The 13,856-nt window shown below is 42.7% G+C and overlaps 1 protein-coding gene across 1 annotated transcript; it reads left to right on the plus strand.

Moving 5' to 3' along the window:
• Positions 1 to 4,104: 4,104 nt before the first annotated feature.
• ppp1r14d (protein phosphatase 1 regulatory inhibitor subunit 14D) lies at positions 4,105 to 12,605 on the plus strand. Its single transcript, XM_042073371.1, has 4 exons — positions 4,105 to 4,408; positions 9,587 to 9,667; positions 10,497 to 10,529; positions 12,069 to 12,605. Exons 1-4 carry the CDS (start codon positions 4,235 to 4,237, stop codon positions 12,135 to 12,137), a joined length of 357 nt encoding a protein of 118 aa, XP_041929305.1. The 5' UTR covers positions 4,105 to 4,234; the 3' UTR covers positions 12,138 to 12,605.
• The last annotated feature ends 1,251 nt before the right edge of the window (positions 12,606 to 13,856 follow it).

Consider the following 13,856-nt stretch of genomic DNA (forward strand, 5'->3'; position numbering starts at 1 on the left):
TTCGACCACGCCCACTGTGATTCACGACCATGGCTGTTGCACTTGGGACGTAGTTCCTATGAAATTTTCTCGTATCTTTGCCATCTTTGACTTATGAAAAAAAAGGAAAATATGGAATCACTACAACAAATGCGCCATAGGCCTACTATGCATATGTCTACTACATTGATAAGCCTAGCCTACCTTGTTTTTAAAAGGGAACAGAGCAACCCAGATTAAGCCTCTCAGAGAAAGACATCCACAAATATATCCACACATAGTTGATGGGGAAAGTGACACAATCATTTCTATTATACCAGTTAAACAACCAACACTCATCTAATGGAACTACCTGATTTGCAGACTTATGAAAAAACATTTTATTGGAATATATATATTCCAATAAAATGTGTGTGTGTGTGTGTGTATGTACTGGTACTGTATATACAGTGGTGTACATAAGTTAAGACACCTACACTAAAGTTGACTAAAAAGAGGAATAAACCAATTTTCGAACCAATTTTCTTTTTGAATGAATCATAAAATAAAATAAATAGCCCCACATCATCACATAGGCCTACCCTTCACCATACCTAGAGATTGGCATGGGGTACTTTCCATAAGATCATCTCTCAATGCTAATCAATGCAAAATAAGGCTGAAATAAAACCATGGCAAGAAAATAGGTTGGATTTTTTCTTTTAATTAAGACAGTCATTAAGTATAAGTATATATACTCTTTTGATCCCGTGAGGGAAATTTGGTCTCTGCATTTATCCCAATCTGTGAATTAGTGAAACACACTGAGCACAGTGAACACACAGTGAGGTGAAGCACACACTAATTCAAGTCCAAAATGCTAACCAGTAGGCTAACCGGCTGCCCCAGATCCATTTCCAAAAGATTTTTTATTCCTCTTTTTAGTCAACTTTAGCATGGGTGTCTTAACCTATGTACAGCACTTTATATATAATGTATTTTGGGACATAGAAGAATCCTATAAGACTAGGAACTCTACAGAGGGCAAGGATATTATAGAGGTATTACAAAATAGAAGCATCACTATAGGACTACTATAGATCTTATAGTATTACTATAGTTCTTTTTTGTAAGGGAGTCTATGACCCAAGACCCAACATTCTTTATTCATTCAAAAATAAACCTCAATCAGCAATGTGCTTTTTGATTTCATCAACCACAAGATGGCACTGTCATTCACAGTAGAGGGGGGCATAAATTGAGAGTTGCCTGTGGATAGTTTAAGGGCTGAATTTCCCTTGAATTTCCCGTGCTCCAGACAACCAAATGTTTGCAAAGACTAGTTTGACTATACACTACACACCCTCTCATGTATGTAATTAATGAAGATATGATGTTTGAGTGAACTACACAGTTTTAAGAAATGGAGACTTTGAACCTCTTGTCTATTTCAGTAGGTTACAGCAGTTACTGGAGCTCAATAATAATCAATTAAACCAAAAGAGTATTAGGCCTGCTCCTGAAAACCTTGTTCCATATTGTATTTCTAAATCATTAAATGTAAATGTAGCCAATGTAGACAATTTTAACCCACCCAAGGTTACTATACTTAATTGAGAAGGTGGAGAACAAGACAAAATGACCTACATAAAGACTAGACTAAATTCATCTAAAAAAACATGTGTTGTACAATACAAAAAGGTTGCAGCATATATGAGTGGATTGGTATATATAGCTCTATGTTTTTTAGACAAGCAAACATATCAGAGATCATTATCATATTGCATTGACATTATTGTTATTATTATTATTTTACTTAATGTAATCTAATTTTTAAAACTGTGTTTTGTTCATTTTGTATTGTTACTATTGAATTGTTATATTTTTGTTATATATTTTTTGTCGCTTTGGACAAAAGTGTCTGCTAAATATCATAAACATAAACATAGGCCTATACTAAAACATAAAACATCTTCATCACTGCAGAAGAAGAATATTCTGTGACACAGTCATGTTTGTTGCTGCACCCATGCACTGAGGCAGTTCACTTCATTCAAGATTTCTATCTTCACGCTGTTAAAGTGAAAAAAGTAGCACATCCACATAAATATGCTAAATGTGTCTGTATCTGTAAAGCATGGGGTTACCCTTGACTCAAAGTTTGCAATGTGCAATTCTAAAAGCAACTAACTGTATATCTCATCAATACACAGTAATGGAGAAGTGAATTAGAATTCCTGACAGGACACACTCCTATTCCTCCAATTCCAGGCCTACCTTCATATTACTCACCAACAATTTCCAAAAAAACAACAGCATGGCACATTTAAGTTAGAGCCGATATGCTGATCGAGACACATGAGCCGATGACCTGTTACCTTGCTCTGCCAGTGCATCTACAGGAGAATTTCCACTCCATCCTAATTTGCATAATTATGTAAATTAACATAATGATGGATATACACAAACTAGGCCCATTCACGGAAACAGATGGAGTAGAACTGATCGTAAGGGGCCGGGCAGAATGAATTTGTTGTCTGAGAAAGGTGAGCTGCCAAGGTGCTTAATAATTCAGCACTGCTAACAGACGGTGCATCAGCTACCCAGCGGACAGGGCTGTAGGTGATTGACACACTCTGCCAAAACACACACAAAAAGAGAAGGGAAGCCATTGTTATGATCAGTAACTGGATCCCTGGAAACTCCATGGCTTACCCTTGTAAGACACTCTTCTGGCTAGTAATAGTTTGCCACACGCTTTGGACATTATTGTATTTTATGTTGCTCGTAGTGATGTTTGGGTAAAATGGTTCCATTCATTTGTCCTATCTGAAGTCTTTGTCATGTTTATCACCCCCTGAGTGTTAATGGCAGTAACTGGTTGTGCACCTTTTCTCATCCATCTTTTATTGACATGTAACCCAGGCTGCCAATTTAGCTTCAAGGCTTATTAAACGCACACCTGATAATGGCGGCTTATAAAGGACACGCTTGGTGTCTCATGTACTCATGGCGAAGTACATCGTGATGGATGATGACTAATCAGAGAGTCAAAGCAGATGCAGCAGATCAATACTACAAGTATCAGAGGGTTCCCCAATGTGTGGTGGCTTTCAGGTTTCTGCAGGAAGCCAACATGTATATGCAAAGGCATCCTGCATCACAGACAATTCTGGTTTCTGGTTTAATTGGCTGTTCAGACTGGAATGAGCCTGGGCCAGTTTGCAGACATGAAATCAAAACCACACCTTTCTTCTAGTCACCTCACCAACAAGCATCAGGCTCTTCTTCTCAGCAGTTCAGATTAATCGTCTGTTCTATAAGTACTAATCCCCTCATTCAGACTACTACAGAGAAGTATAGCACTGTTCTTAGAGCAGGATTATCTGAGCAGGGAGAATAATGACAACAGCATAATAAATACTTTGGCAACAACAGAGCTTCAATCTGAGGCAACGTTTGGCAAAGTCAGCATATCAAATGAATATGCCTGGTTCCAATCCTCAGCATATATGCTATTACTCTAGTCTCACTCTTAATTAGAGAATCTGGGGTCGATACCATCCATTACTCTCAGCTGTTTCCTGGTATGGGATACAACAGAAAACTCCATTAGGAAGGAAAAGGTGCTCGACTATGTTGAAATCAGCTCCTCAGTGTCTTGTGATCCGATTAATAAAATCCTAATCCCATAGTTTTTTTATACTTACAGTGCATACCTGGTTGATTTGATTTATTGAGAAAATGTTTACTCCCTTTTCACAATAGCAGGGAAAACAAAATGATCTGATGAGGTAGTATTTTTTTTCAGGACAGATTACAGGGAAAAGCAATGGGTAAACAATGTGTTTGTTTTGCTTTAGACTGATCAAAGAAATCCGCTCAAACACTCACGCACACAACAAAAAAGCAATTTTTATTGCAATCCTTCCCAGAATGCTGGTAGTGAGCAAGCTACCACAGAGGAGGGAGTGAACAGTAGAGAGATAGAGGGGGAGGAGAGAGAGAGAGAAAAAGAGAGAGAGAGAGAGGGGGAGGGAGCAAGCAAAAGAGAGAGAGAGAAATAGAGAGGGACCTTCAGACTGGAACAGCAGCTGATAGAGGCAGAGGGAGAGAGACAGAGATACTCAGACAGGGAGGGAGGGAGGAACAGACTTACCACGGAGATAGAGAGAGAGAGAGAGAAAGAGAGAGAGGGAGGGAGGCAAACAGAGAGAGAGCGAGTGCGAGACGGAGAGACACGGCCATCCAGTGCTTCACCGCGGCCGTGGCAGGCATGGCGTCGGAGGCCGGCACCCAGACCAGGGTGATGTTCCAGACCAAAGAGGAAGAGCCCCCTCACCGTAAACTGGGAAAGCTGACGGTCAAATACAACCGCAAGGACCTGCAGCGCAGGCTGGACATTGAGGAGTGGATTGACGGCCAGCTGCACCTGCTGTTCGACTGTGAGGTAAGCGGAGACATGCACGCATCATCTCTCCCTCTCTGTCTCCTCTCCTTCTCATGTGCACACACACACACACACACACACACACACACATGCACAAACACACACACACACACACACACACACTCACACACACACACACACACTGACACACACACATACATGTACACACATGTAACGGTGTGGGCTCACAGCAGGTGGATAACAACATCTGTCTCTTCGCTGTTCTCTAGTGCGTGTGTCTCTAGTGTGTGCCTTCTTAGTGCATTCTTCACATGCGAGGGGGAAAGCAGCAGAGCAGACTAGAGAGAGCTGTTCATGGGTAGAGGGGTGGGAGAGCAGCCACACGTCTGGGCTTGCTCTGTGTTTAACTGCCTTGTGCAGCTCTTGTTTTTTATGGAGCGTCTCACGGCCGTCTCTGTTTCTCAGGGGTGTTTGTACTGCTCAGCCCTGGTCACGGTATCAGCGGCGCTGTATTTTGCTCTGGGGCGTCGTTGGGACCTCGTGGGCGATAAGATAAGAACCTGCCGGGAATCTGTGGTCCAGATTATTATGATCATTATTTGAAATGAAAGGACTTTCCCAACATTAATAATTCCCATATGAGAGGGGCTGGTATTTGAATGGGACGTTTTCAGCGTAGGATTGCTAATTGAATCTTGCATAAGAAAGTAGCCAGAAAACAATGACAGCATGTCCTGTATGCAGAAGGCACTGTTCACAACACTACTCTCTCTGTGCCTTATCAGGAGCACATGGAGGAGTGAATTCCCTCAATTGCAATTCACAGAGAACCCCACCACCCCACCCCAAACAAGCAACCTCAGAAAGCCTCTTTATGCAAAAGATGTAAATATATCTCCTGCTGTGGGGGGGGGGGGGTTCAGACAGATCGTAAATCTTTGCTCTCCCTACAGTTTGTTGTCTGAGCACATCTAAGAACTTGAGAGGTTTAGGGGCCCCGCAGGGTGGCTGTCTGAGTGATTGCCTCCAGCCAGGGCTGCACCCTCTGACTTCTAAGGCCAACTGATTGATTTTGGACGCCGGACGACTTAAGGGATGACCATGAGGTTTAGCTGGCAAGCGCCTCGCTTGTGTTGTCCCTGTGTTCTTATCCGACCATGGGAAATCCAATTATATCAGGAAGGGTTATGTGTGTGTGTGTGTGTGTGTGTGTGTGTGTGTGTTGATGACTTGGGTGGTGGTGGGGGGTGAGGTGTATGAGCTCTATTGATGCACTGAGCCATCTCTGGGGATGTCATGGCAACAGGATTCTAGAGCAGGAATAAAAGGCATGTGTTCAAACAGCAAGAACCCGATGACACAGACCTGGAGAGAGATGACCTTCTCCCCTCTGAGCCTGGCCATATCATGGACAAGTCAAGTGTGACATGAACTGGTTTTGGATCAGAGATGAATGTAGTGGGGAAGTGTGGGCTGAGGTCAGTTCATGGTCAGCTCTAATTGGACTCTCTAGCGATTTACTTTTCTTGGTTGGAGGTTTGGTAGACTTATAGATCTCTTTAGTACACCACAATTATATACACTGTGTCAAGACACAAAGACAAATAGATTTGTTTAAATTAGTTCAAATTAGATTGTTTCATTGGTACAACAGCAAATTGAATTCTTGGGTTAGTCTTGACAAGATTCCCCACAGGACTGGCCAATGACAGTCGTGGAATATGAGGTAATATATGATCTTGATTGCTGTGAAAGCCCTTGTTTTCCACACCCAGCAAGGGAATGGGGCACCCAATTCAGAACAGGACACATCTTACTTTTGTTACTTACTTAATACGTTTAATAATAAGAAAAAAATATTATGTAAGGTGACTTTTGAAGACTCGTACCGAGGTTGTGGTATGATAATGTGAGCAACAGCAAAACAACATGATATTTATTTAAACACTTATTTATTAATTTATTTGATAATGTATTCTTCTATTTGAAAAGCCTTTATTTCAGACAAACTGTGTCTTGTTTGCTGGGGGTACAACAGAGTCTTTGTTGAGTTTCTCCTTGAGTGTATGCACACAAGCTGACCACATACTGATGCTGGTCAATCAGCCACACATCTAGACTAAGGCTGATTGCATTTTAATGGACATACTGTAGACATAATGATAAAGAGGAAATAGGAAATTAGGCTTAACTGTACAGAAGTGCAGATTCATACATATGACTTAACATGCTTGCAAATGAAATATTTCTCCTTATCTGGGGATATCAAAACCACCATGTCCATTAAGAGAGCCCAAATTCTGAAAATCAAACTAACAAGAGTTGTCCTGTGTGTTGGGGTGCGGGGGCAAATGCCTACTTACTGTAGGAGTGGACCAGGACTCAGCAGCACCACCACCACCACGTGTTGGGCAAAGGCCATAAATGTTGCATAGGCGGCGCAGGAAAGGTTACGCTGTGGGTATCCTGACTCTTCCGTGTGGAAGCAGGTGCAGCCAGCCCCCTGTGTCAAGTGCTTAATAATTTAGCTCCATTTCTAATTCATACGTATGCAGCAGGGCCATGCTGATGCTGGGTCGGAATGAGTTCCCTCTATCCCCAAAACCTGACATCTCACCTTCCTCTTCATTGTTAACAATATCAGTGTATGAGGCACAGGTCTATAATACTATACCAACCGATTCACATATTACTGAGCACAGAAATATGAAAGTACTTATGTGCCTTGGTCAAAGCTTCTGAGATGTGGGAGTCCATCTCTGCATGCACATCCATGGGGAGATGTGGATGAGGTAGATCCAAAGGCCCTCCAGGGTCTGTGAAGGGCTCAGAGCACGTACACAGTGTGAACGCTTGGCCATAAGCACGCACATTCCTACACATCCATGGGGTTAGAACAACATTAGGGAGGTTGGCCTGTCACCTCTCGCCTTGTTACGATTGGATGAGTAGGCGCTTCAGCAGCGCAGTGCAGGAAGCGAGGAGAGGGAAATCTGATTAGTGGTAGACACACACGAGTGAGTGAGTGAGCGAGCGGCCTTTGTCCGACTTCCCGCATTCTCTGTGCTGACACTGAGCAGGGATCCTGTCCTGACCACACATCCCTGCTCCCCATCAAACAATAATACTGTCTGCCTGACCCACAGGCCCACTAGTACAATATAGAAGACAAAGAACAATCATCTTCCTCACACCATTCAGTGAGTTTTCAAGTTATAACCTATAGAGTCTACACCAGAATATTACTCTAGAGTGATAAAAAATGAATATATATTGCTTTGAGGAAACTACATTCCCAGTATTATTTTCCATAATGGGGTTGGGCTGTTCTTACAGCATTCTTGCAATATTCTTGCAGCAGTGTAGATCTAAAACATTATTTTGTTCCCCGTGTTGCTCAGATAGTCATGCAGTGGGGGATATCTTATTTCAAAGTCAAGTTCTCCATAGTTCTCCAGAATTCAAAAAAATACTTGGAAAAAAATGTCTTCATTTGAGTACATGTGTTTGAATTGGGTTATGCATATCATCTATCACTTTATTTGTATATATAGATAGATAGATAGATAGATACAGTAGATAGATAGAGGGAGAGAGGGCGTGGGTGAGGGAGACTGGGACAAACACACAGGTGGATGGACAGCTCTAATAGTGTGCTACTTGTTTGGGGAGGAGATGTGGACGTAAGAGGGTGGATTTGGTGCATCAGCGACTGTTTCCTCCCCCAGAGATAAATCTCTTAGTCTCAGCGGGCGAGAGATGCAGGCCACTGCGCCACAAATGATCACTCATCAGTGAAGGGGCTCATAGACCCAACACCGCTGAGAGACAGAGACAGACAGAGAGAGAGAGAGAGAGAAACAGAGTGAAGACGAAAGAGAGAGAGAGAACTAGAGAAAGCAGGAGAGAGAGAGAAACACATCTGTGCATCCTCCCTGTCAGTTGTCAGCGTAGCTGATTAGACTCCTGTCACCTCTGCCACTAAAGGAGGACAAAAGAGACACTGATGTATGTGTGGGCCTGACAGATTCTTTTTTTTTCTCCAGCCAGCATTAAAAACCCACCGAGTGGGAAAAAAACACTCTCCCAAAATGAGTTGGCTAAAAATAGCCCTGTGCTGACAGTGACACTGCTCATCAACACTTGCACTGCAGCCTGCAGCCCTCAGCAAGGAGGAAATCGACCATTAAAATCTCACTAAAACCACAGCCAGGATATGTCTCCTCCGTCGGCCACATCAGTCTCTGTGCATAGCAGCTCTGCTGAGGAGCTGAGGAGAGGAGTGCAGCACTGATTTGCTAGAGGACTGTTGTTATTGCTAGTTGTAGATGGTTACTCATTAACGCCTTGAAGGGCTGGCTTTGCATTGGATTTTCTTAACACAGTTTTGTAGCGTTCCCAGGTGATCAGATGGTAGGTGAATATAGAAGTCGTTTACTCATTCACTTGGAGGTCGCAAGGCCAAGTTTGACATTTAATTTTGCTCTACTAACCCCTTAAGAGGTTGCACACACAAATTGCCCCATGAAGTATACAAATCATATCAGGGCAAGAAAGAGTGGACAGATGAGATGACACATACTCTAGTTAAATCCATCCAGAGATTTCTATCACAGAAAAACGATCACTATCATTAGCACAGGAGGCCAACACATCCAAATGTGCAGCTGGAGCTGCTGTGTGACTCTCTCACTCTGTCTCCCTAGTGAGGGAGAGGGAGGCAGATGAGGTGAGTCATCACTGAGATGTTGCTCTTTCCTGCCAGGCCTGATTACCCAGAGAACTTTCATGGATGTCTTGAGACAGAGACAGACACAAATGTTCCATGAAGTATATTTAGTAAAACATTAGGAAGTGGCGATGGATGTGAGCAATGCTAATGAATTGTGGAGAGATGGAGAGAGAGGAAAATGGACACAGATTGTGAGAGTGATGAGGAAGTTGATACTATTCAACTATGTTTCCCCTTATTGTTCATTTGATTTTCTAGCTTTGGCACACCTTTTTGCATATTACCAGTATTGGCATGAACTGCAGTTTGAGCTAAACCTAAATTGAGCAAAAGAAATATGACAGGTAGACAAATATCAAAAATGTCTGTTTAGTATGGAGTGGGCATGTTGAGTTGATCCCCCTTGTTGCTGTGTGTGTGTGTGTGTGTGTGTGTGTGTGTGTGTGTGTGTGTGTGTGTGTGTGTGTGTGTGTGTGTGTGTGTAGGAAGAGGAGATTCCTGAACTGGAAATCGACATTGATGAGCTCCTCGAGCTTCCTGATGCAGAGCAGAGATCACGGCTACAGGTGAGTCACCTTGATACTCGCATCCCGTCACCACCACACACTCTAGTGTGTGTGTGTGTGTGTGTGTGTGTGTGTGTGTGTGTGTGTGTGTGTGTGTGTGTGTGTGTGTGTGTGTGTGTGTGTGTGTTTGTGTGTGTGAGAGAGAGCTGCCTCTATGGATGTGCGACACGATGAATGAATCATGGCAAGGCCACCCGACCAATCGAGTGAAGTGCTGGGGAGCGATGCATCACACTGACAGCAGTAATCGATATTTGAGTGCTCCTACTGCAAAAAAGTGCCACTGCCATTCAGTCTTCCTGAGAGATTCCCCCCAAACACACCCTCACAGATTCACCTCTTCCTTGAATCTTTTTTTCTACATCCCTGTCTGGTCACACGTCATGTTATTGTGTCCTTGTCATAATGTAACAACAATACTCATGTCTCATGCAGGACTTAAAGCTATTGCATTGGCTGTGGGAGGATTGAATTGATCCACCAATGTTAAAGCTTAAGATCTTGCACATCATATTAAATTAGCAAAATCATTTTGCCTCATTTTTAAATGAGCTAGTTAAGACTTAAGACTTTGCCCTTTTAAATTAGGGTTCATGGTGTAATACAGTGATGTACAGCACACTGATACCTTCTATTTACATATTGTTTAGGTTAGGATTTGGGATCGAACAGGATTTGGGATCGTTAAGATATATTTACCTACAGAGCAGCCTATCATTGTGGTGTTATGCTACCCTATAATTCCCATGTTAGACTATACATAATGATACAGGCATAATGGTTACTTACTGTCCACCTTGCTCATTTTCAAACATTTGTTATTTTGCAGGACTTACTACAGGAATGTGGCAAGCCAAAAGAGGTAAGATACGAATAAGGTTTTATTTTCCCATGCCCTGTGACACAGCTTGTAGATTTAAGATAATACAAACTTATTGCATAACTTCTTGAATTATTTTAGCACTGTTACGCAAGTCTTCACTGCCCAGGACTATAAAACTGCATTTGCTTTGAGTCTCTCTCTCTCTTATTGAGGCCATGTGGTGGCTTAGAAGTTGAACAAGGTGTGTGTCAGGGATTCAAGCAAGCTGAAGCTTTTAGTGCTGTGTTCCCTCAGCACAATGAATGCACTGATACCACTTTGTGGTAAAATTACTTAATTGAATTAATCAATTTGAAATTCATTTTATTTCATTTTATGTCAACCAGAGTGAATCTGATGAAAATACAGCAAACATTCAAATCAAATTCATGGCACTTTGATAGTGATATTTTTATGGTAGAAATACTCCCTTATCAAGTAGCCCTCCTTATCTGCCTTATTAAGTTGTGGTATGTGAGCACACAAATGTAAGTACTTGCACTCACACTTGGTTTGAAGAGAGTGGTATTGGTGCAGCTATAGACTTAAAGGAGAATTCCGGTGTGATATTGACCTAAAGTGTATCGAAACATGATACCGAGTGTGAACGTATGTCTCATAGCCCATCTCGGCTTGTCCCCTGCACTCCAAAATCTGGCGCTAGTTAGCCGATGCTACCAACATCTTTTTCAATAGTGGTGCTTCGGCATCGGGCTAGCCATGCAAATAAATCACTGTTTTACACCCATTTACGAGGCTCAATGTATCTCCACACTTCATTGGTAGACTTCCGAGGGCCCTGACATTTAAAACGAGACATTGAGAACTTTGAAAAGGCACTGGTAGTTTACTTACAAGACGATTTATACAGACAGTATCTTCACGAAGTTTAGCGTTTGCAGCCATCTTGAATTTAGTCACGATAAGTCGAGCAACGAGTAAGAATGAACAGCTATGATAAGGGATCAGATTCCAAAAATAATTCAGTGGAAATGCATGGATTCCAGTTGCTGCTACTGGAAGAAACTGGAATCCATGCATTTCCACTGAATTATTTTTGGAATCTGATCCCTTATCATACCTGTTCATTCTTACTCGTTGCTCGACTTATCGTGACTAAATTCAAGATGGCTGCAAACGTTAAACTTCGTGAAGATACTGTCTGTATAAATCGTCTTGTAAGTAAACTACCAGTGCTTTTTCAAAGTTCTCAATGTCTCGTTTTAAATGTCAGGGCCCTAGGAAGTCTACCAATGAAGTGTGGAGATACATTGAGCCTCGTAAATGGGTGTAAAACAGTGATTTATTTGCATGGCTAGCCCGATGCCGAAGCACCACTACTGAAAAAGTTGTTGGTAGCATCGGCTAACTAGCGCCAGATTTTGGAGTGCAGGGGACAAGTCGAGATGGGCTATGAGACATACGTTCACACTCGGTATCATGTTTCAATACACTTTAGGTCAATATCACACCGGAATTCTCCTTTAAGATGGGCTCGCCTGGACTGGCTAAAAATCTCCTCTTCTCCTCTCATCTCAGGACTTCATCAACGGCCTGCTTTACCGAATGAAGGGCCTCCGCAAGATGTCTGGACCCTTGAAGAAATGAGGATTAGGTCAATATCCAAATGTAGTTTAACACCCCCAGCTCCCTTGCTCTTTTCCTCGCTCAACACACACACACACACACACACACACACACACACACACACACACACACACACACACACACACATAGTAACCTGTATCTAGAAACCCTGTAATGTGGAACATAAAAAGTACATGTCCCTCTTCCCTATGCTCTGTGGGTCAATAATGGTCTCTGCTAACGACAGATTCCAGGAATGGTTTTATTATTTAAGGACATGTTGAACAGAATCACGTCTCTCTGGCAGACGTCAGTATCGTTGGGAATGGGAAATGTCTATTATTCTAAATGTATGATTTTTTTTCAGTGACCTGTGAATGACGACAAATTTTTGGTTGCCTATTTATATATTTTTTTGTTCTGACCAGTGTTGTATGTCAATATAATAACAATAAAAAAGAAACATTTTCAGGATGTAGATGTTTAACCTTGTTATCTTTATTATATAGTTTAGTCATTAACCCTTTTTACAGCTTAGACTTGTTCCAAAACATGATTTCTAAAGCAGGGCCAAAAAAACAATCTGAAGATGGGGAGAATGCGGAAGGCCAACTCTTGGGTCTGTGAGGAAAATACCTCTAACATTATATTGGGTTATACATTTGGTAAACAGCCAACAGCCTATGACTACAGACCTGTCGCTCTTACATCACATGTGATGAAGACAATGGAGCGATTGGTCTTAGGCATGCTCAGACCCCAGGTACGCCATGCACTAGACCCGTTACAGTTTGCATACCAGGAGAAAGTGGGCGTGGACGACGCCATCACTTATCTTCTACACAGGACACATTCTCACCTAGACAAGGGGAAAAGTGCTGTGAGAATCATGTTCACACCATCCAGCCCCTCAGATTGGGAGACAAGCTCTTGCAGATGGGTGTGGACACTCACCTGGTAACCTGGATTACAGATTACCTGACCGAGCGACCACAGTTCGTCAGACTGAAGAGCTGTCTCTCTGACACTGTGATCTGCAGCACCGGAGCGCCACAGGGAACTGTGCTCTCTCCAGTCCTGTTCACCCTGTACACATCTGACTTCTGCTACAACACCGAGTCATGCCACATGCAGAAGTTTTCTGATGATACTGCAATTGTGGGGTGTATCAGGAACGGGCAGGAGGAGGAGTACAGGAGCCTGGTGGAGGACTTTGTGCAATGGTGCAAACTCAATCATCTTCAACTTAACACTTCAAAGACCAAGGAGATGGTGGTGGATTTCCGCAGGTCTAAGCCCACTCTGCTACCAGTCTACATTGATGGGGTCAATGTGGAGGTGGTTAGCACCTACAAGTATCTGGGTCTCCACCTGGACAATAAACTGGACTGGTCAGCCAACACTGATGCACTCTACAAGAAAGGGCAGAGCAGGCTGTACTTCCTGAGGAGGCTGCGGTCCTTCAATGTGTGCAGTAAGCTCGGTATCATGTTTCAATACACTTTAGGTCAATATCACACCGGAATTCTCCTTTAAGATGGGCTCGCCTGGACTGGCTAAAAATCTCCTCTTCTCCTCTCATCTCAGGACTTCATCAACGGCCTGCTTTACCGAATGAAGGGCCTCCGCAAGATGTCTGGACCCTTGAAGAAATGAGGATTAGGTCAATATCCAAATGTAGTTTAACACCCCCAGCTCCCTTGCTCTTTTCCTCGCTCAACACACACACACACACACACA

This window comes from Alosa sapidissima, chromosome 19 (genome assembly GCF_018492685.1).
Source record: "Alosa sapidissima isolate fAloSap1 chromosome 19, fAloSap1.pri, whole genome shotgun sequence".
NCBI classification, from domain to species: domain Eukaryota; kingdom Metazoa; phylum Chordata; class Actinopteri; order Clupeiformes; family Clupeidae; genus Alosa; species Alosa sapidissima.

Bases quoted from the DNA above. Each gene is read 5' to 3' on its own strand.
- ppp1r14d (XM_042073371.1), top strand. From the start codon at position 4,235: ATGGCGTCGGAGGCCGGCACCCAGACCAGGGTGATGTTCCAGACCAAA. The intron at 9,668-10,496 runs GTGAGTCACCTT...GTTATTTTGCAG, and splicing joins AGCAGAGATCACGGCTACAG to GACTTACTACAGGAATGTGG. The intron at 10,530-12,068 runs GTAAGATACGAA...CTCTCATCTCAG, and splicing joins AATGTGGCAAGCCAAAAGAG to GACTTCATCAACGGCCTGCT.